Here is a 24,331-nt window from a genome sequence, read left to right on the forward strand (position 1 = left end):
CTTGGCCAACAGCAATCGGAGATAAATACCATAAACTAGTAACTACACGCGTAAAAAACTAGTCCAAAACTAGTCTGTTATTCAAATTGAAGCAGGTCAAGTTCAAGTCCAGTCCATCAATCATTGACTTACTTTATGATCTGAACCAATTACTACACTATTAGGGAAACATATTGTTTTAAGTTCTTGTTACATTTTGCGTCTCGTTGCTCAAAAAAGTTTTTTGCCCCAAATCCAGCGTTTCTTTGATTTTTATTCATTTGAATATTGGATCACAGGAGCTGCATACATAATCTGCTGTGTCTGTATGAACTGGACTGGCTCTGCCCACACATGCGCATATTAGGAAGAGGAGGAAGTACTTCCTCTCATTGTGCCATGTGCCAGAGGACCTAATTGTGGGAGGAGTCAAAGGCAGGACCCTCCCTTGATTGGGATTGGCTAAACCCCAGATGACACTATATAGGGTTTGATTTCCAATTGGCTGGTTGGAGCAACACACTTTTTAAAACCTGGAATAAGCCAGGGGGGAGAGGACACACTTTCTTCATTAAAAAAAAACAAAACACAAAAATACAGCAACACTTGCTTTAAAATCAATCTTTTTATTTTAAAACTTGGCTGGAACAGAAAGCTTTGTTTCGATTTAGAACAAATATGCAAAAAGTCACATTTTCCGTAGCACAATAAAAGGTGCAAAAAAGTCCAGGGCTGCACAAACCTTTGCATAGGGCTAAAATCAGCAGGAGAAATCAGCCTTAATCAGACAAATATTGACTGAACATGTGTGTACATGCAGTATAGAGCGAAGCAATCAGATGAACGATCCCATGAGGAAAAAGAAGAAGAAAAGAACATTTCAGAAGAGCTCAGTGTTTAAGACCTTTGACTCATCCCCGTCAACGTCGACTCCATCTGGTCTTTATTGCTGAACAGATGTGCCAACCTGGACACATCGAGTCATTTTTACTGTGTCAAGTCACTTCAACGCCAGTCAGATATGAAATATATAAAAAAATAGATATATATATTTGTAAGACCACTTCACACACTTCGCACGACCTAATTTAACATCGTTTTGGATTAAAAGGTTGGACTGCAGGAATAAATAACGGTATCGGGGCAAAGTTTTGGAACAAGTGATACAACACAGCTTTTCATTAAATGACCAACATATGCAGTGTTTAATAAGTCGTCTGCATACACTCGTAAAATTCAACTATTACGATTTTAAATATCTTCATCTGCAACGCGGAGACCAAACTAGATTACAACGGTTCTTTCTAAGGTTTTTATAGTTTGTGTTGACATCTTGGGAAATATGTTCACTCACTTTCTGGCGGACTGATGAAGTTGGTCGAGTTTGACAAAATAAATGAATCGGACAGGAAATAATGAGTAAAACCAACTAGCAACCATGTAAAAAGCTCACATATCTACTCAACAACTCGCGTTTGTTTAGCAGAGCAAAACTCAAAATGTAGAAGCAGCAGATGGATGGTTGGATGTTCATTTTGTTAAGATGCCAGATGCTAAAGCTAAATCATGTTTTTTTTGCAGCTCACAGTATATTATTTTTTGATGTTATTGCCAAAAACCAGAATTGACCGTAACACCCATCGCGGCCTGAAGACAAAGAATAAGATATAACTTTAAAAACCTGCTGATGAACAGAAGAAACGATGAGCTGAGGCTTTATATTACGTGAACTTTTACAGACTTTAAAGCACTTTGAAACTAGTTTGTGGTTTTATCCGGCAGGTCTCACGTCAAGAAAACTGGAACGCGAATGAGTGCATTTCCCAAAACGTCAAACTCTTAATTGGCTTTTTTTTTTTGTTGCTTTCACTCAAGAACATGCACACAGATGACATCCAGTACAAATCACCTTTAAAAGTCAGCTTCCAGTCCAGACGGTAGGTTTTGCTGTAGAAAGGCAACACTGTTGAATGCAGGTTCAAGACAAAGTCCTCTCCTCTGTGATCCCCAGATAAACATCAACAAGGAATGCCAAAGGATTTTCATGATGAAAATAATAATACTAACCGCCATGTTTCACCATTGTGCGTGCCAGATACTGTTGGCGTCCACATCCAACAGGGAGGACATGCCCGTATCCATATTTAAAAAGGATCCCAACACCTCTGGTAAAGATTATATTCAAAGTGCTATATACATACATTTATTTATATATATATATATATTTATGTATACAGAATTATTTTGTCAAAAATAACCACTCTATTTAATAAATTAAAAGTAGCAAAAAGCAATATATTGTCTGAAGGTAACAACATAAATCTTTGAAGGACAAAAATAGAATTTAAGGAGTTGATTATTAAATAAGAAGAAAAAGAAGAAATAACCCAAACAAAAAACACTCAAAAGTTTTCTCAACCTTTTCCGGTCCCGATGTTTGTTTTTTGTTTTTGTTAATAATCCCAGGTCATCATGCATCAAGCTCAGCGCTCAGATTATTTCAGTGTTAGGATACATTACAGCCAGTCGAAGCTCAACTTGGTCCTGAAAGGTTGAGAAAATGTGCCGAAAAATGTAAAAAACAAAAACAAAAAAAAACAACAACAACAAAAAACATAAACACTCTGAACTACAAACAGACCTTTTCAAGGGTAAAGATGCTCAACGAAGAGAGATGCTTCCCCGGCAGGAGGGAGTATTGCTGTTAAAGTGCGTCGGCTCTCGGGTGGGACTGCGCTCAGACCAGGCTGAAGCCCTCGTACTGCTCCACGGCCTGAGTGAGGCGGCGCCGCAGGGTCTCTTTGGTCTGGTAGCGGGGCATGTCCAGCAGGTTGTAGCAGGTGTGGGCCACCGGCAGGTAGTGCTCCTCGGCGGTGGTGGACTGGATGGCGATGCGCAGGCTCTCCATGCCGTGGATGGGGATGCGGTCGCTGCCGGTCAGGAACACTTCGGGGACGGAAAGCACAGAGGTGAGGGGGGGAAAAAAAAACAAACAGCGAGTGAAGCACTGTGGGAGATTATGTACAATTGACGTGCAAAGCAAAGAACGACTTACTACCGGGTAATATCCAGAAAATGTTCTCACAGCGAGTCGTTATGATTTTAGAGGGAAGCTAAATTTCAAGATGCATAAAGTACGCACGACTCTGAAAAGTGTCTGGGTCAACGTCAGTGTTGCCGCAGTTCCCTCGAAAAAGCATAAAAAAGGAAACCGGTTTTGTTAAAAACTCTTGAAAAAAGGGGCGGGGCTTCCTGCCAATATAATGTATATGTTACAAATTAACACGTTACCGGCATCTCTGCTCACCGTCTATGGAATAAATTAGGAATGGGGATAAAACAAATATCAAAGAGAATTCACTTTAAAAATATATATAAAGGAATGATTCTTGTAGAAGCGTTAGAGTTCATCTTTGTGTGAGTTTGCTTGAAAAAAAAAAAGTACCAAAGCATCTGTTGGTTTAAATTCTAAGGAACTTTTGTCACCGAGTGGTTGACAGTTGGAGTGTTTGAGGCGTCGGAGTAAGTTTTTACTTCTTCCTACTCCTTTTCGTTCATGCAAAGGTAGATCAAGTGGATTGTGTTGTTTCTTTGTTTTTGTTTTATTCATTCAAATGTTTCTTGTTTCCTCTCTTTTTTTCCCTATTTAGTATGTTTGAAATAAAAGATTCATTCAACAACCATACACACGTTTAATTTAATTTTATACAATTTCTCTCTACCACAACCTCTGAAAGCTCAACTTCTTTTTTTTTTATTTTGTAATTGAACATCTCAATTTCACAGTAAATCCATTTGTGTTGGGGACGTCGACACGAACTTGTCAAATGACGCATTACAAGCTTTAAAGTGCTCTCCGTTATCAGGAGCAGCTGTGCAGCACAACACAAACACAAAAAGCTCATTTCACGACACGTCTTTAAATCGCAGTTGACGCCGTCAGGGAGCTCATAATTCTCCTTTATGATTCGTAACTTCAACCCAACTTTATTAACATCCGAGGGACCAGTTTATGGAAAAGAGCAGCTCAAAGTGCAACACGGCTTAAAGAAAACAGAAACCAAACAAGCAAAATAAACAGAGTAATGTTAATCTGATAAAAGATATTAGATATTACTACCGAGGCCACGTTAACCACCGTCACGTATCAATGTGTTGTTTTCAAGAGGTTTAACATTCATTCTATGTTGCACTGTATTGCTTTTATATTTTATTCTGACATTTGTAAGTATTAATTAATCCCTTCCAGTTTTTTTTTTTAATCTTTGTAGGTCAACGTCTGATGATTTCATCCCAAATAACGTTGCTTTTCTTAACAAAATACACTAATTTGTCAAAATAACCTCTTCAGACATACGTTTTGATTTTCATAGTCATTATTGTTAAAGCCAGCACATTCTTACAGTATTTGTATGGTCTTGTAACCGCCTGCAGGTGAAAGCATGAGAATGAAACTCTCAGATTTAGCAATGAGCCAATTAAATACTTACACAAGAACTGCTTCTTCTTTTCCAGAGGGAACTCGTGGAAAACCTCCCAGAACAATCGGACTGTTGGATGAGTGGCCGTGAACTCGCCTTTGTAAACGGCATTCTGGAAGAGAGATGCAGTGAAGGTTTGTCCGATGTTTTGTCGTCAATAAAGAGCAACACACCATAAAACCGCGACGGAAAATCCATAAAGATTCTCCACCGACCGCATTTGAAAAACCGAGATAAATGTGTCAGTGTGGACAGCAGCAGCTGCGGCAGCCGTCACCTCTGGTGTGTGAGCGACTGTGACACATGATCCTCAATCCACCGACTTTACTTCAGCGATAAAATGTGGATGCAGTAAAGGTAAAGGTCTAAATGAAAGTATTCCCTCGGTACACATGCTGTGTGTACTCCAAGCAAACGCTACAAGCTCTGACTGAACCAAGTATTTTCTTTGTGCTCACCACTCCCTCCATGTTGGTCTGCGGATAACTTCCCAGATGATGTAAGACAAACAGATTTAGCTTTGTCCAGCGAGACACCATCAACATGAAACCACACGCCACAGACTGCTTCAATAAAATGACGCAATCTCCAGCAGATGGAATCCCACACCGACCTTCTCCATCTCCTCCCAGTTGTAGTTGTTGTTGCCGACCACCATGGCCATCAGCTCGGAGGGCTGGAACAGCGACAGGATCTCGCCGCCGCACACCTTCAGGAAGCCGGCGGAGAAGGCCGCGTACTGCTCCTCCACCGAGTCGGTGAACACGTAGCGCAGGTAGGCCTCCACAAACTCCTTCCTGAAACGTGCAAACCGTGAACGTCAGATGACTTGTGCGGAGCGGCTGCATCGTAACGGTCTGCGAATAAGAAGTAAGGATTATTCATCTGCATATCTTGACTTGATTTCCACTCAGATTTTCAATTTTTTTCTCTTTTTTTTTTTTTTTCCAATCAGACACAGCCCAGTAATACATAACATAGTAATGTGCATATGAACATTTTAACTACAGAAATGTCTGACATGCATTTAATACAAACACACCAATTTTATACATTTTATAAATTTTTTCCAGAGATTAACTTTATTTGCAGAGCAAATCCAAATTCTGCACACATTTCCAGTCAGATACATTTATAAACTCTTCAAAGTTACTGACTTACAGTCCTGAAATGAACAAAATACCAATATTGAAGCCTGAAGAGACCACGACAAGTCAAATAGTCCTACATTAACCATACGATCATTCAAACAAGCAAAACAAAGCAGATTTTCACTCTCGGACTGATGCCAAGTCGTAAAAACTATGCAGCTATTTAGAAAAATGCTGGCTTGTCGTTTCGTTTGCTGAAACATCCTGTTTAAAAAGGGGAAGGAATAAAAAACAAACAAAAAAAATGATGATGAAAGAAGCTGTAAAAACTGTCTTATTGATGTAAAAGTGTGTGAAACTGCTGGGAGGAGCAACCAGAGGCCCTCTCATGCTCGAGGAAAGGAGGCAAACATCGTTGTGAAGGTAAACACGCACCGTGTGCAGAGAGGCGCCACACCTCAAGAAATATTTCCAACAAAAGAGGTCACGCAGCCCTGCATTCTGTGTCACTGCCAGACGCAAACACACCGTCTCACACAGGCAGACAAAGCCAGGAACCGTCGGTCCCACAAACCGACCTCGACTCCAGGCGAACAGCTGAGCACAAACTGACGTCAACAACAAGCAACAAATGGCTTCAATTATTTTCCTCCTGATTTGGCGGCTTTATATCGGAGCGTTGCAGAACAACAAGGTGGGTTACTTGCCGTTCTCATCAGCGGCCCGACGTCGTTGACGCCCTGCGGGCGCCTCCACAACACACTGTATAATCAGAGCCGCTGGCACCGCGTCAAATTCAAGAAACAAAGTAAATGTTCCAACACACCGATCGGCGGAACTTCGGCACAACAACAAGAGCGGTGAAAGCATGTGGAGGACGAAATTAAAACATTATCTGAGACACGTCTCGAAGTCGTGTGTGTCGGTAGGACCTGTTGTTTTTGTCCACGGCGATGCTTTCTCCTCCAGGGATCAGCTCCTTGACTTCCGTCATGCCGTAGTTCTCCCTGGTGATCTGAGCCGAGAACACAAAGTCTGCAGTTTGGTACAGCTTACAAGTCAAATCCTTCTCATTTTGTCAAGAGTAATCGACACATTCTGATCGCATGTATTTGCCTGCACGGGCCAATCGGTTACTCTACATTCACCTTTTCATATAATCTGAAGCTTCAAAACAAATATTTACACTGAATGAGAAAGTAATACAAAAACTAGCTACATATCGGTTCAAAAGCTTCAGAATAAACAAAGAGTGGACGTGGAGCTAACGCATTAAAAAAAAATCTGTTGTTTCTGACATTCTGGAAACTATCAGTGCAATCAGAGATAGAAAGTGAATTGAAATAAATGTAAATAAAAGGATTTCCCCCCATAGAATTTGCAATTAACTTCAGGTTTAATCCGTTTGATTTACAGAATGATTTTACTTTTTGAACCACCAACTAACAGATCAGTCACTCTTTTTCTAATTACTTACGTCATCAACAGATCTCAAGGGTCACAAATATGCAAATAACACAGAACATGGACAATAATAAACAGTGTCACAATTCACAGAAATAAGTCACGACGCACTTACAGCGAAATTGAGAAGAAACGTCTCGTCCACATCATTGCCTTCATAGTCGAGAAGCTGCTGGAGACTCCTGAAGGAGGAAGATAAACACACTGTTAACCCCTGTACAATCTTCATTTTAGCTGAATCCACAGCGTGTTGCAGCACACGGCGGCGAAGATCAACGACCCGAATTGTTGTAAAATACAATGTAATAAAACTCAAAATGTAATAACTGGTCAATAATGTAAAAAGACTTAAATGGAATTTAAACGTGAAATATTTAATGATTCTACATTATTTTGTCATCGTTGCATGTCGGGCTCCGACATGCCCTCTGAACTCCATCAAAAATCCCAAACATGGCTTCCTCTGTGGCTATTTGTTAGGCAGGCTGGTTGAACACATTGGCTTGATGGTGTGGCGGCAACATACTGGCAACAACAGTGAATGACTCAGAGGATGTTGTGTAAGTGTTCCTTAAAGAAATATGAAGGATTCGTTTTCCCACTGAAACACAGGAAACATGGAAAGAGGAGCAATGTGCTGGCAAAGGAAACACGGTTGGGTCAGGGAGGGTGAGGTAGTATTGTGTTGTGGTTTGGCCTCATCGACTGAGCTCCGGTCGATGTACAAACACAACATTTCGCCGTCTGTCTTGTTGTCGCTCCGCCCACATGAGGGTCTCGGGAGGCAGTGTGGAGAGTGAAGAGGCCCAATCGTCACCGTCTCTAAGCCACTGCCAGACCAACACGGAGATATAATCTTCAGCGGGTCGTGAGCAGACCTTCCCGGACCAAAACCAATCCTTCAAAAAGGCAGCTCCCTTTCATGCTATCGTCCCTCCGTAGAAATGAGATGTGAAGCCTCCGTATGTAATGAGCTCCAATCTCTAAATCCATAGTCTGCAGGAGACGATTACAAACTGTTCATGCTCTAAATTTAATGAAGTGCTACAGCAGTCGGTACGACAGCTGAGAAGAAAAGCACTTTAAATCCGACATGACGATGCCAAACCTACAGGGACACTTTCTCAGTTCAGAGTGATTGTCTTTCCGGGTTCAGGTTTGAATTCCACCGTTGCTCCCGGATTCTACATCCGGACAGATATTTCTTTTCTATTAGCTCAAAGGTGACACGAGGCGGACATGATGGAAGGTGGACAGCTACCTGGCCTCCGTGGGCGAGAGCTCCCTGAAGTCCTCCAGCGTGGGCAAGACGTTCAGCAGCTTCTTGTAGAGAACGAGGGGGAAGTGGAGGTCCACCACTGTGGAGTTATAGATGGCCAGACCGCAGATGATCCCGATCAGGTGGAACCAGTTCTCCTCGACAAAACACTACACACACACAAAGGCACAGACACACACAATTAATTAAATTTCATCAAGATTTTTAGAACATTTCATGAGATCAGAGGACATAAATAGAATTAAAATTTTGAAAAAGCTTGGAACCATTTTCTTTCCGTCATAAATCTAGAAACGCATGAAACTAAAAGTATATTTCAATTTCCTATTTGAATCTTTTACTTCTGAATCTGGTCTTACAAGCAGTTAGTTCCTCTCATTTTAATTTCAGTTTGAATCACATGACGTTTGGTAGCGACGCAGCCTGAATGGACAGTTTAGTTTAGGGCCCTCAGTTGAGCTCATGTTCATGCTTTTGAGTCATCGTAGTCACCGGATCCGTATCAAAGACCTCGTCGCCATGAGGAGAAAGTATGAACCAGCATGTCACTGTGCAAAGATACAAAGACACAGGAAAACGAAACCGACTGAAAAATAAAATTAACTAAAGACGTGATTTCGACAAAAGGAATCATTTGAATCTGAAGCCTGTTAGAAGAACCGGGAGCCACACGATTAAAAGTAACTTTCACGATTCCACTTCAGTGCTTGTACATTTACTTAGTTTAATTATTTTCCGTCCTAATTTTCCTGTATTCACACAGTGATATCATTTAATCACCTGATGACGACCAGAGTTCAGGGACATGTTCCCTTATAGAGGTGTTTTGTAAATAATAATGTTCCCAGTGACATATTGTAACTCTGCACAGGGCAGCAGCTTTCCTGGAAAATACTGCAACAGCTCAAATGACAGCCAGCACATTTTGCAGTTCATTCTTCACTTCCTCCAGTGCAAAAATCAAAACAAAAGCGAAGTGAACCGAAATGCTGTGAACTATAAACGGGGACAAAAGCTCACTGGATTTATTGAAAATCAAAACTTTAAAGTCTTTTTGGTAAAAGACCGTATATCCATTTGATCGGGAGGTCATCCCTCAAGGTTAAAACTGCACTAAACCCGCTGGGAAAATGTGTTTGTCTCCAAACTGACTGAAGCACAGGGTGGAACTAAGTCAAGGCTCATAGCAAACCAACGACAGCCACAATAACGACTGAAATCCACTGATATGATAGTGTGATATTATGTAAGATGTTGTTTTTTGCTTTTTTGTTTTAATGGAGCAACCTGGTGCCCACAAGTCAAAACCAGAGTCCCGAGAACATTCCTATCATCCAGGAAAGTGCAGATTACATTTAGTTTGGAGCTTTTGTTTAACAGTCGAAACACTTTGGCCTCTTCCACAGCTGGGACCTTCAAAAACATACCTCTTTAAATCGTTAAAAACGCTGCAGACACTGCAGGGTTCAGGTGTCATAAGTTCACATTAAACTCGTGGGACAAATGATAAATTTACCCGTCATGAAATAATTTGAAAGTACTTTTAAAATCTTGGCCAAGTTTGACTGAAAAAAAAACCCAGGGGAAAAAAAGTTAAGTGTTGCGAGAAGAATATATGATGAATTCATTAGACACATCAACCTTGACATGCGAAGGACATGAGAGATACTAAAACAACCGCTTCAGTTATCAACAATGACTTGCTGTGATGTTTCCTCTCTGCTGTGGCATTTTCTTATAAATCATTTTGAATGTATTTGATTATTGGAATAAGATATAATGGGGTTTAAAAAAAAAAAAAAAAATGAGGCACCAAAAACATGTAGGATACTTTACCTATGAAATTTAACAAAGTAATTTGAATCAATATGCATCCTCTTTCTGTAAAAAGCCAAAAGAGTGATTACATAACAGAAGACGACACTACCACAACCTACACTGAACGACAAGGACGCCGACATAAAGATTACTCAAGGTTATGTCCTGACGATGTAACTGTTGAAGGAAAATCAATTAAAAACTAAGCTTAAAATGAATTGAGCTAAATAGAAATACTCTTTTTTTTTTTTTTAATATCAAGACTAACTTGATACTGATGACTACTCAGCAGGTCACCGCAATAACTTACTTTGTCTGAGAACCACAGCAGGTTGGACTCTGTATAATGAGTGAACATCCCATAAACAGGATCCATCAGCTCCTTTAAGAGCAGCAGGAAGAACTCCTTCGTCACGCCGCCTGCGTCTACGGCCTCCTCGCCATCGAAGATGACCTGGAGTCACGAAGAAGGCGTTGGAAAGAATAGAGGGGGGGGGGGGATCATGTTTCAATATCATCAGATCAAACGTTATGGGTTTCATTTCTGCTTCCGTCTCACCTTGAGCGGCTTCTTGAGGTCCACGTCCGAGTACATGGTGAGCTCCCGGAGAGTGTCACTTACTAAATGGCCCCTGCGGACGTGAAGCACCAGATAAGGGTTCCTAGCGAGGTGGGGTTCCAGCGTGAGCAGCATAAAGACATTGTGTAGGTTTGCACCGCTTACTGCCATCTTGGCCACAGGTGGAGGAAGAGATGGAGAGAGAAAAGAAAACACAGGGCGTTTTTTTTTTTTTAACAATCATCCAAACTTTTGGAGTTTTGCTATTCTGACCTGATGAAACCCAAAGATGCATTTTCAGTTTACCTGCATCTGCAGTTCAGCATCTGTTTGCAGCATGGTTGTCTTGGCTTGGGCGTTCAGTATGAACGGATAGGCACATAGGTTCACTGTGAGAAAGTCACTCTGCAGACAAAAACAAATGAGTGCTTTTAATCACGCCATCAACTTCAGAGTTGATTTAATGCTATACAGCTCTGACGGGTGCGTCCCCAAACAAATGTGTGACATTATCTAGAACCACATGACTGTATTTTTGAATTTCATGGCTTAATGAAGTTAAATCATAGAGGAGAAAACAAAATAGGTGTAAAATATTCCAATTATGTTTTGATTTTGAGAAAAACTAATATTTCACATTGTATCTAAAGTGTTCGAGATGTAGCTTTGGGTTAATGGCTGATGCAAGTACCTGTGAAGGGGACGATGATCCCACTTTCTAAAAAAAAAAAAAAAAGAGAGAGAGAGAGAAATTATTAAGCAGCATTGCAAGAAGAATGAAAAATCCCTTCAATGTTAGACAGGTAAGAAAGCCATGAACTAGAAGGTGATTAGCATTTCATGAGGAAAGTGTCTTACACTACAGCTGATCTGAAACGGTTGATCAATGAGCAAAATCGGAAGCAAAAAAATCTTTTCTGTCAAGGAAACATGAGCACTCACAATATCGGCTTTACTCAAAAACCATTTGAGGTAGTCTTCCTGGATGTCCACGAGGCTGGTGATGTCAGGGATATAGAAGCGGTTGTACTCCACATGGTGGGCCTTTAAATTTACCTGGCAACAGAAAAAAAAAAAAAAAAAAAAAAAAACGCTTTACCTCCAGGAAAGATGCGACTCTAGATAATAGTGGCAATAATTTCCTATTCGGGTTAACTTTCTGTGAATACCCTGTGGAGCTTCTCCAGCAGCCTCAACGTGGCAAGAAAGTAGTTCTCGTAGAACACGGGCACGAGCAGCGTCTTTCCTCCGGTCAGCATGAACACGACGATGCTCTTGTACATGTCCACCATTCGGGTGAACACACTGCCGTCCACAAAACACCACCAGTTATCTGCAAAGAAACATCATTTTGGGGGGGGGTTTGACCTACAAATCGAGACAAAATATACATTTGCTAATATTTCATACCCAAGCTATTCATACAGTTTCTTTCTTTTTTTAATACTTTTTACTTCGTAGTTTTTTCAAAGAATTTAACTTTATCAAACCTGAGCTGACCACGAACTTTGTTCACTCCAAATATCAAAAGGACCCCACAAAAAGCTGCTTCGTACAAATTTGAAGACAACTGGTCTAAACTCTGGGCTTTAGAAGTGTGGAATGACAGATGAGCTTTATTTCACGCCGTGTAGAAGTGTTACACAAATGTGTTTCATATTATATATAAGATATTTTCAATGCCGGTTGGGATCCACAGACAAAAACTATTCACATGCTGATTAGATGTTTTTAATTCAACCCACTCTGAAGTGTACGAAGTCTTTTTCAGTCTGTCACAACTGCAACTGTCACATTCATGAGGCGGCCCACCAATACTTAGTTTTTCCTCCTGCTGCCCCCAGTGGAGGAGTACACTCAAAACCACTGACCCAAACCATTTGTTTATGTTTAAACTCCCACCTTTCAGTTGAATCAAATAAGCATTAAGTCATAGACATAAAAAGATATTTAGTGTCTTACAAGTATCATCTCTGTCTTTGCCATTTTTCTCATCCAAGAGCAACAACAAATCTTTTACCTAAACTAAATCAATCCTGACCTTCGTCATTCGTTATCAGCATGATTCTTCTGTTTGGAGACGCTACGTGCATTTCTGACCTTCTTTGATGCTTCGTGGATTTTTTTTTTTTTCTTTTCCCATCAGTTGAAGCAAAAGTGCACTGTCGACGCTGTCGTCACTTTGAGACGCCGTGTTCTCAGCCATGAGCCACATCCTCCATCGGTAAGGAAAATGTTTGCGTGTGCATACGAATAACATACCCAGTACTTTGCTGGGGTTGGCATCAAGCCGGAGAATGGCCATTGCCAGGGGGATGGTGAGGCGGATGTAGTTCTTGGAGTCCTGCAGGGCCGGGTACTCGGACAAGATGAGGTAGATCCTCATGGCCTCGACGTCGGGGGGGGAGCGCGGCAGCTGAGGGATCAGCAGACTCTCAAAGCTCTTGGTGGCCTGGACAAGAGGGACGAGGCACATATTAGAAACATGTTTACTAGAAACATGACAGTGTGCCGTTTTGCAAAGACTTCATGGAACATGTTTCAAAATTTCAAAACAAACTGTATCCAACTGGCAAAACAAAAAGTATCGGTCACTACATTTTAAGGAGAGGCTCTTATTCGTCGGGACTGTGACCTCATCCTGAATACAGATTTTATTTCATCCTGGGCTCAATCGCTCAAATCCCAAACCTAACATTATGAAGTCCATGCTGGAAGAGATGATTCAGTGCTGCAGTTTGTGATGTGGATCTGAGGCTGAACTTAATGTACTTTTAAAAGAGACTCGGCAAGGTTGCTTTTAACCAACAGCTGCGAGGCAAAATTATAATTTTATATCGAAATATCATTACCTGCTCCAGAAGCCCAGAGAAGGCCGGTTTACTGAGAGTCTCAAACAGCACTCTGACAGAGTTCAGATCAATGCCCGGGATCTTTGGGTTGGTTTTGAAGTGGATGTCATCACTGTGGAAAAACAGAATGTGTGATTACCGAGAGGGAGGAAATGGGTCACGGCGAGATTCATGAGTGAATTGGATTAAACACGGATCTATTCCAGAAAATCATCTGGCGGGTCAGTTGTGAGTGAAGTTCACTAAAAGGAGTTCGTGCAACCTGAGCTATGGTTAGAGACGCACACACACAGTCTCAATATATTTAACGCAATCCTGAAGCAGATCTTCCTTGCAGCCTGCGAGTCATGAAGCAGCAAGAACACCAACAGCACCTCCTCAACCAAAAACAACACAACCTGAGCTTCAGCCACCATTTCCCACATCAACTATCACAGTATTAAACCTTTATTAGGAGGGCAAGTGGTCACTTGTGCCTTTTATTTTGTTTATTTAAAACTAACAATCACAGAATATCCCTTCTCTAAGAAAAACACTGGTCAACAGGGTTGTGAAAGCTTCTAAAAAATTTTTGTATATATCCAAGTTGTGAAATACACAATATCACTTTGGCCATTTTGCTCATCGGAACCTAATTTTACTGGATATGAATCACATTCTGTTGTGTTTTAGTACAACTTCAAAATTAGCTGTGAGCTAAATCCAGCAGATTTACAGCACTGGATCTCTGTTCATTAATATGCACTGTCCCATTCAAATAAATCAATTTAAAGTTAAATTAAATACTCCAATGTTAAAGTCGAGCTTTTATTTATTCCCAACAAAATCTTCCCCAAGTACAAAAACAGGAAAAAACAAAACATTAATCTTTTCCTTTTATTTATAAGAAGAAATCCCTGTAAAAAGAATTAATGGTGGTTTGAATGTACTTGAAACAACTGATAAAAACACACCTTTTTCAAAACTGAATTCTTTAAGAAAGATAAATTACGTTGATGAAACATGCATAAGAGTCAAAACAGTTGCAGACCAACAATAAACACTTACTGGATATTTATCAATTAGCGCTCGCCTACTCAAATACACTTTAAACACTCGAGGCAGAAAAAGTCTCGACATACAGTCAGTTGGTTAATTTGGGGGGGGGGGGGGGGGGAATATATTGAAAGATCACTGGAAAATGACTCTTCGGATTATGTGCAGAGGTCTGTTTTCCACCCTGTTCAAGATAACCATCTGCTGAAGAGTCTGCTTCAGAAGAACTTCCTCCGCCCTCCATGCAGTCGCACAGATCTCACTGGAAGAGCAGATAACATCTTTCCCAGCCCTGACGGTCTGCACGATTTAGTGGCGGAGGTGACGTACGCCAAGCGAGAGTATGTGACACAGTGCGCGGACCTCGTGAGGTCAACCAGTTCACACAGGTCTTGTTTACTTAAGAATGTGCGCATTCGAACACAGGATCTGCATGTTTTTACTATTGTCAGCAAATAGTTCATTCCTCAAGGACAGGAGTCTGTGACCTTTCCTCTCTGAGCCATTTTCCCTCCACAACATGTCTAACCTTCAAATTTGAAGGCAACATGACGAATGAATGAATCGGTCCTTCCAAGATTTCTTCTTTTTTTGGGGGGGAGGGGGTGGGTATTCACAATAAGCTGGAAGAGGGCTAAAGTCAAAATGCAACATTAACTCTGCTGTACAGAGAGGTTGACCAGTTAACATAGTCCGACACAAAGTATTATTGTGTCTATGTGTGATTAGAAGTGTGTGGGTGTCCGTCTCTCTGCGTTCGTCCCGTGATGGACGGTTGACGTGTCCAGGATGTACTCCGCTTTCACCCATAATCAGCTGGGAGCTCCCATGAAGCAGCACCAAAGAATCCTCAAACTTTAAGACGGGGGTCTCTCTGAATGGCTTCGAGCTGTGCAACAAAACTGCCAATATGATTTCAAAAATGTTTATGTAATTTTGTGAAAGCCAATTATTCCATCATGAAAGTTCACTGAAAACAAGTTTTACCCGTCCTGTTTTCTCATATTTGTCCGACTTTGAAACCGCTGCAAACTTTAGAAACTTGGAGAGAGTTTCAGTGGGACGATGGAGTGGCGCTCTGCGGTTTGGACGCGCATCAGAACCATCTGTCACCTGCCTGCGTGGCGTCCAGCCACACCCTCAGCGTGTGCCCAGCTATTTTTAGCAGAACACAGTAAAGGTACAAATCAGGAACAGGGTTACACCACCACTCCATAACTATTTTACAAAAGCTTCTCTCCCGTTATTTATTACGGAAGCAACAACATAAATTAACAGAACCGTTACTAATAAGAGTAAATAGTTGAATCTGGATATAGATGGCCTTCGTCATCCACTGTAGCCTTCAGCCCGATTATAAACCTTCACTTTGCCTTCGTGTCCACAAAGTACATCAGTATTTGCTCAATTCTTATGGTTAGCTCCATCTTGGATGCTATCAAGGTTCAAGCGCTCATTGCTGATTAAAGCTCTTTGCTGATATTGCATCATCAGACAAGAGAAACCTTGTGACACAGGAAGACAAATAGATTGAAGCAATTCAAACTTTCAAATGAGGAACCGCATAAAATGGATGAATCTATTCCCGAGGCTCAAGATTAAGTTTTATTTATTTATTTATTTTTTAAACAAAGCAAAAAATAAACACTATTTCACTAATTAGCAGATTCATTCAAATCAGTATTATCCAACTGTTGCAGCTGAGGTTGCAAAACTTGTTATTAATTCACCCCAGAGTCCGGGCTCCTTCAAAAGTGAGGGCCAAATATGCTGCATGTGTCAATGATTCTTCCAAATGATGTTTTCTCACCTTTGGTCCAAGAAGCTGCCGTTCCAACAAGCCGCAGAGGAGAGCTGAATTATGATGTCACTGTGGAGAATGAAACAAAGCATAAAACAATAATAGACAGAATCATTTTACAGGTTTAAATGGAAGTATTGGTGAAATAAAAAAAAAAAAAAATTCAAGATAATCATATGTAAAACAACCTAACTTTGTGAGTAATCCATGTTCACCGCAGACTTACTTTGTGACAGCGGAGTCTGTGCTGTACATCAGTTTCAACCTCCATGAATTTAGCCGTTCGTAATTGATGGGGCAGAGTGTTTTACTGACATTAATCACCCTGAAGTCTTCTGGCGTGGCTGGACTCTGCAGAGATTAAAACCAAAGACAACAGAAGCTCAGACATGGGCGATTGTTTACACTCGTACTTCCAGACGGTTCAGTCTGGGATGTGTCCATTTCCTTGAAGAAGACAAAGTAAACAGAACACGCCTGAAGGTTAAATATTTTGCTTGGGTGTGTGGCTGAGGCTGCAGGGTTCACATCAGTGTACAATCCTGCCGGTTTGTGTGAAACAAATGCTTCATATACCACGCGAGCCCCGGCAGTGGTGAAAGACGAGACTTTGATGCCACCCTGTGGTGAAACGATAAACGGTCACAACTGGAGTGTGTGGCTTTATAGAAGGGATCATTTACAGTTGGGTAGCATATTTTGCCATTGAAGCACGAGTAAACAAAAGAATAAACATGTATCCACATGTTTAGGGTGTAATACTCACTTTAATAGCCAGAATTGAACATTTTCAAAGATGAGTGATAAATGAAAAGCAGAAAAAGAGGGAAGATTTAAGTGACGTCATCTTTTTATTGGTCCAGTTGTGTAGGACTGCATGTGGCCTCTGAATTAAACGTTTGACACCAAAGCTTGAGCCTGAGAAGAGCTTGACTTTTTGAATTTTTACCTCCGAGCATCTCATATGTGGCGAGACTGCTCAAAAATATTAACAGATCAAATTAACAGCTTTGTACGTAGAGCGCAGATAAAACCCCACAGAAGGTACATACCTGACCATTTGAGAACAGTAAGAAGCTATGATCTCCTCCACAGATGACTCTGGTCACTGCACATAGTTTTGAATCTTGAAAAATAGAAGTAAAAACATAAATATTAACATTTCCAGAACAGTTAATCAGTTTGTATTGCTTTGTATATACTGGTAAGTATTTTAACTGCATTTGTAAGAAAATGCACACAAGGTGCACCTAGGTGATGAACACATGAAAATATGATGTTCCTTAGAATCGTTAGTTTACCAATATTAACTTTAAAGTCACAGCTAATATATTATAAGCTGATTTGTGGTGAATCCAAGTCCAAGCAGCTGTCTTTATTTGTGTCGTATTTATGCAAGCACATATAATCATTTGCCAACAAACTGTACAGCTTCATTCATTAACGAACCACCTTTCAATTACACGGCAACAATGAAACAGAGAAGTCCAGCCACCCACAAAAAGGACATTTGGTCTCTGATCTTTGTGCTGTAATTGTATTTTAAATGGCTATTATGTAATGCCATTTCTTAATTTTCATGCAAGTAATCATGCGCTTTAAAAAAAAAATAAAAGTTTGAGTCACAAAGACTATTGGCTCCACTTACAAAATAAGAGCAGGCTTTGAAAACATGTCACACACTCGGGTTTATCCACATGTATTATTCTGGCTGCATCTCCTCCAGTGAAGGTAAGAATGTCAACAGGATGTGGCTCATGAGGGAACGGTGGTGTTTCGCAAAGATCAACAGGACCCTGCATGATATCAAGTATGTAGCTCTTGCTCACCCCGTGTGTGGAAATTCCCAGAGAAGAGACTGGCCTTGATGGGACACGGGCTTCTGGCGTCCCCCAGGATTCCTGTGCCCAGCTGGCCGTGGCTGTTACAACCAAACGCGTACACCATGCCAGAGGAAGGCACAAACGCCAGCGTGTGGTGCCTGGCAAGAAGAGACAAACTGGAATTTTTGCACGCAGAGACACATGGACAACCCCCACAACCCCCCCCCCAAAGCAAAAAGCTCTGTCAAGCGGTGGCCGTCATTGTACCTGCCGCAGGCGATCTGGGAAACCTCAGTGCCCATGAGCTCCAGCACTCGTCTGGGTAACGGTTCGTTATTGTTGGAGCCGTGACCCAGCTGACCCAAGGAGCCTTCGCCGAATGTAAACAAACCACCATCCTGTCAGAAAGAAAACAATAGTCACCGTTAGCACACCACTGCAGTTAGTCAGAAGACATTTTTGGTGCAAACACATTTGCCAGGTGGTGTGCTTTTTTTTTTTTAAGCCTGATGAATAGTGCAGACCAAATAAAATAAGACAGACATAACTGAAAAGAGACTGTTTTCTTAAAAAGAAAGCAGTGCTCTCAATCATCCATACCTTTGTGAGGGCTGCCGTGTGCTCATCTCCACAGCTGACGTAAACAACTTTTTGAGATCTCAAAAATTTGATGTGGCACGGGACGGCACGATCTGAGGACCGAGGAAACGTTCCCGTTATGCTGACTTAGAGATATCGAGAAAACGCAATCAATCCAACATTCAACATTTAAATCTGGTCCCGAAAAAAGAACTGGAGGATTCAGTCACAAACCTCGCAGCTCAGTTGACACGACGAGTTTTGAAAATGTATTGAATTTTATATGAGAAACTGCACTTGAGTCCGTAGTGCTTTTATTTTTGAAGACAAAGCCGCTGGATGTACATCACTCACCTGGAGATTACTGAACCTTTAGACGCCACTTTAATTCCTCACTGTGATAAAAAATTTCAACCTCGCTTTTTTACGGAGGCACATCTTTAGGCCTTTTTACTTTTGTGTTTTTCTGATGATAGTAAAAAAAAAAAAAAATACTGCTACGTTCCATTTTTCAGGCCGTAAGATTTTGTGGCGAAGGTAAAAGAAAACATGAATACACTTAAAAAGAAAATCGAGAATAAACTGAAGGGGTTGTAGGTTGCAACGTGTCGGGTAAATCAATCGGTCAGTATATACACTTCACAGTCGTTTCTGCACTCCGCAAGAAACACCCAACATTACATCATCATTAAGGCAAATGCCCTAATTTAACAGTGTGCATTTTATTTTGTGTGTCTATCAAACTCAAGCTGGCGGGTCACTTCCACCTGTATCTGCACTTAATTACAAGTGTAAACAACGTCTCACACATGTAAACCTTCGGTCAATCAGATCCATGACACTGCTGTCCAATCGACACTTGAAGAGGGATGAAAAATAAAATAAAATAAAAACTATCGGCAATATCGTATGTCTTCAAAGATTTTACATTATACTGCCAAAGCAGTATAGTATCCCTGCCGTCTCTAACCAGCTGCTGATTACCTTGTTTATCATTGAGCCCCAGTTGTCCAGTTCTGTTTTTGCCCCAGCCGAATACAGCTCCGGACAAGGACAGGGCAAAACTGTGGTCGCCTCCGGCGGCGACCTGTGCCAAAGGAATCCCTGCCAGAGATTTGAGCAGGGCAGGCGACAGCTTGCTGGGCTCTCCTTTCCCCAGACCGAGCTGGCCGCTGGTGTTCTGGCCCCACGTGAACAGCTGGCCATCTGAGAGGGAGAGGACAGAGAGGAATGAGTGCATCCACGAATACATACTTCTATCACAAGCACAAGTGTTTCGGTTTAATCCGGGTTCGGGTGGAACTTTGAACACAAACCATAAATGTGCAAATTAAAAAAAAAAAAACATGCTGGCGCAGCGCCAAACTGTTTCCCAACACCTAACATTCACAGTTCCGTGCCTTGATAGTGGAGACATGGGTTACTTTATATAAACATAATCAAGTTGGTGTTTGCACCAACACATTTTTAAAAAAAAAGAATCATCATGGGTGGACAAAAAACTTCTCAGGTGTTTTGATCATTTTACCCCTACAGTTTGGTGCGGAGTCCTTATCAGTTTATATCATCTGGATTAGATTAGAGAACCTTTCTAGTACCTTTGATTTCAACCAGACGTGGACAACTAGTTGGGAAAGGCTTGCGTATGGATGGAAGATTCAAAGTGTGAACCATGCCGCGTGCTATGAAGAAACACCATCTTTCGCACCTCTAGAAAGTGCGATGCAGTGCTGGTTCCCACACATTACTTGGGAGATGCGATGGTCACACAATCGCTTCACCAGCCTGGAAAAACAAAAACAAAAACAAATTCATCAAGCCAAGAATTCACAATAAGATTCCAGACTCTTTTTTTTTTTTTTTTTTTCAGATTGGTGACATTACGGAATCATTTGTATGACGAACGGAGTTCTTGCCAAGCTTATACATATACTGATCTTTAACCTGTTGGGGGGGATCGAGAGTAAAAACTACCAAATAAAAAAAGACAAATTGAGCTTCCCCGTTTACAAAATTCCATTTCTGGTGCGCGGTACAGTCACCTTGGGATCCGTACGGTCGTCTCTGTGGTCCCCAGGCCCAGCTGGCCCTCTTCCCCGGCCCCCCAGGCAAATACATGCCCCTGCTCACTCACGGCCATCGAATGGGCCCGGCCGCACGATATCGTCGTTATCTTCTGGGTATCCAGAGCCCCGACCAGCTCTGTGAACATGAGGGAAAATACGCTTCATATTGTCAAATGCATGTTTTGGACTGCGAGAGGAAACCGGATTAACCCGGTGAAAGACCAGCGCACAGGGAGAACATTCAAACTCAATAACATCACAACAGTGACTCAGCATAGAACACAATACGAAAGTAAAAAAACGAAACAAACCTAGTCAGAGGCCCACATGCAGACCATTTACCTATGAAGTTGATAAACTTGTTTCCTACAATGGAGCAGGTTTAAATAAACAAAAAAGTGAGCTTTTATATAACAGTATACTCAGAAAACCTCAATGTTTGAAGGCGTCTTAAATCCGATGCCAGTGCGCCAAAAATATTCATATGTGTAGTCAAATACCTGTGCACATTAGATGAAATAAACATTTGATTAGTCCCACAAGTGAGAAGAGGCGGATATTTTTTTCAATTAGATATTTATCTAATTATTTCTTTTCAAAGATTTTAGAGAAAAGAAAGTATCTAAAAAGCCTGATTGTTTGCCGCAGGTCCAGTGACTTGGGTATTTATTCAACATTACCCAATGTTACCCATGCCAAAAAAAAGAACCAAGCACTGCAAACTTCCACTCATGATTCAAGCACAAACCTACTTTAACGTGAAATCACTTTGTACCACCACGGAAAGTAAAATTCCTTCTAACTAAAATTGTTTTGTGCCAAAATAATTTGATGAAGATAAATAAAACACATAATTGAGCATCTCTTCCAATGTTGTGAAGCCGAATAAAGAAAATAGTTGCTAAACCAGTTGCAGTCGGGTCCATACGGATTTGGAAATTGGGCCAATTGTCACAGCAAATGTACACAAGCAGAATGGACTTGAAAACAAAATAATCAAATTACATTTCAAGGGCAGACAGTCAACTTTAATCTGAAGGCATTTCCATCCAAATTAGGTGAAGAGTGTGGAATTTACAACACAAGTCATATGAACTCCACCTACTGGACCATTGACTGCTCCATAACTAGGTGTGTGTGTTTATTCCAACAGTGAAATTTGCATTTAAACTCATCATAAAGTCTAAAAAGTTATCGCTATGAATACAGCAAGAAATGATTAGGCTGAAAAACCTAAAAAAAGCCATCAGACAGAAAGGAAAACGGAGCAAAGATAAATTATGTGGTCAAATGAACGGTTTTGATTAAAAAAAAAAAATTTAAAAAAAGAGAACCAACACATGAACTAGATGATGCCATAAGAATAGGAACGATCATTTCCCCCCAGAAAAAAGAAAAAAAATTGGCAAAACACTGAAAATTGTGTCAACGTCTAAATATTCTTGAACTGAATGTAAAATCTTTACTAAGAGCACAACGGAAATGATTATTTAGTTTAATATGCAAAGTGATCACAAAAACAAATCCAGGTGCAACTTCTTAGTCCAGGCTATTTTAATTCACTTTCGGGGGCAGCGGTGGCTCGGTTGGTAGACGAGGTCACCTTCCAACAACAGATTTCAAAAGCTGGTCTCACCCTGCCCACATGTCTAAATGTCCTTGAGCAAAGACACTGAACCTCAAATCGGTTCCAATGGAGGTCGAGCACCTTCCCGGGGAGCCGTCGACTGTGGTGTCCGAGTTCGTGTATGAATTGGTGATTCTGAACCACCTTGAGACTGCAAAAACTAACCCCCCCCAAAAAAATCTGAGGTTTTTTTGAAGTGAAAGCTTCAGGCGTTCACTTCACTATCTGGTCAGCAGCTAAAACCCAAGTTGTAACCGTGTCACGATGCCAGGTGTCATGTTTGGTGATAACTTCTCACCCAAAAAAAAAAAAAAACAGCCAACAAACTAAAGCAGTATTACACTTACCCGGTGACGACCCTGTTTTGTCGTGGCCCAGCTGCCCACAGCTGTTCGAGCCACATGTGTACACACTGCCGTCATACAGTAGGAACAGCGAGTGTTGCCCTCCACAGGCGATCTCTTTCAGTCCCCGCCCGCTGAATGCATGGCAATTCCTTGGCTGGAACACGGGGTTCCTCTCCGCGCCGATACCCAATTGCCCATCCCTGGCGTTCCCCCAGCATTGCATGTTGGTGAGGGCGGAGGGAAGGAGCGCCAATCTGAAGAGGCTGAACGAGTGGCGGCCAGATGGAGGAAGACACTAATGTTCAAGCTTGAGAGCAGCCCCGCTTTCTCCTCTTCATGTAAATCCCAACCCTGGAAGGAAGCAAAATCAACACCATCATGTCGCTGTTCCGTGCTCCATGTGTCAATTCCCAGGGAACTTTTGTTTGGAGAATGAAGCAGAGAGACGGGCTAAGAGGAAGGGGGCATGTAGTTGTGTGTGAGAATGATGTAAGCACCATGACAGAGGAACAGGCAGTAGGTTTAAAAAAAAAAAAAACAACCCTGTCAGTGTAATCCTGACTTAAGCAGCTTCAAGCAGCTCTGCCTTAGCCAACTGAGTCAACCATGGAAGTTGTGAGGTAACACGCACCATTGAAAATAAAATCACAAGGTGGTAAAATCACAAAAGCAGGAGGGAAAAAAATATATTTCGAGACAAAGCGAAACAGTCCGACGATGATACGTCACCTGCAAACAAACACATCTCCATTTTTCATCACTGGTCAAAACAAAACACCGAGGGGATAGAAGCTTCAGTGATTTCTTATTAATTATTGATCAGTGTGGTGAAATTATGTTTGTTTGAATTTAATACAGCAAGTTTTATTTCTGGCCGTTTGAGCTTGTGTCATCCTCACTGTGCCTCCACCTTGGGGCAAGTTGGGCCATGCATGGTTCTTATTATATATCGCCAATTCTTTTTGGAATAAGTAAGATCCATGTTAGCTGCCGTTTATCTCCTCGATAACGATCAACGACGCAGATCAGTTGCCTTACGTTGATTCGATTAAACTAAACGGTTAAATACCTTCGGTCGTGTGTCAGCAGAACAGAAGGCTCACGGTGCGCTAATTAAACACCGTATCTTCGGCGTAAACGCAGTGTGCAGCCGCAGTTACACATCCTCCACAGACATAAGTGACTTCAGACTTCAAAAGAGAAGACAGGTCGAAGCGTCCAGAGGAGCCTGCTAACGTAACGTTAGCAGGCTCGAAGCTTCGCTCACCGCTCAGCACCAAAACACACAGTCGGTCCCCCACCCGCCCCGCCGCCTCCACGGTCAGTGTACGACTCCGTACTGTCGCCCCCCTTAGCGACATGGCGAGGAAAAAGAGTTTACCTTAACACACGCATTCTGGATTTTGGTCGCCTGGTTTCGTTTCAGCAGCTCGGAAAACAAACGCGGAAGTCACAGCGCGGATGACGTCATCACGCACGGTGGCGTGACATGGCAACGTCAGCCGTGTCTTCAGTGTTGATAATTTGTTT

General features: G+C 41.6%; 1 protein-coding gene across 3 annotated transcripts; it reads right to left on the minus strand.

The window, feature by feature from the left end:
• Positions 1-625: 625 nt before the first annotated feature.
• On the minus strand, positions 626-24,262 carry herc3 (HECT and RLD domain containing E3 ubiquitin protein ligase 3). 3 transcript variants are annotated; one of them, XR_013937178.1, is made up of 26 exons: positions 24,183-24,262; positions 22,802-23,152; positions 20,804-20,963; positions 20,470-20,546; positions 19,746-19,967; positions 18,783-18,874; positions 18,450-18,580; positions 18,189-18,340; positions 17,412-17,485; positions 16,586-16,710; positions 16,369-16,428; positions 13,524-13,635; positions 12,934-13,123; positions 11,841-12,004; positions 11,614-11,727; positions 11,363-11,389; positions 10,978-11,076; positions 10,672-10,842; positions 10,423-10,566; positions 8,277-8,443; positions 7,131-7,197; positions 6,484-6,566; positions 5,074-5,257; positions 4,470-4,572; positions 2,621-2,925; positions 626-2,523 (listed from the first exon to the last, which is right to left on the minus strand). XR_013937178.1 is itself a non-coding variant. In XM_080520235.1 (25 exons), exons 2-25 carry the CDS (start codon positions 23,022-23,024, stop codon positions 2,717-2,719), a joined length of 3,150 nt encoding a protein of 1,049 aa, XP_080376361.1. In that variant the 5' UTR covers positions 23,025-23,152; positions 24,183-24,262; the 3' UTR covers positions 626-2,716. The 3 variants fall into 3 exon arrangements, 2 of the variants coding, with proteins under 2 accessions (XP_080376361.1, XP_080376362.1); XM_080520235.1 differs by having other exon boundaries at positions 626-2,925; XM_080520236.1 differs by lacking the exon at positions 24,183-24,262 and adding an exon at positions 23,871-23,991 and having other exon boundaries at positions 626-2,925.
• Between the last annotated feature and the right edge of the window lie 69 nt (positions 24,263-24,331).

The sequence above is a fragment of the Blennius ocellaris genome, assembly GCF_963422515.1.
Source record: "Blennius ocellaris genome assembly, chromosome: 3".
NCBI classification, from domain to species: domain Eukaryota; kingdom Metazoa; phylum Chordata; class Actinopteri; order Blenniiformes; family Blenniidae; genus Blennius; species Blennius ocellaris.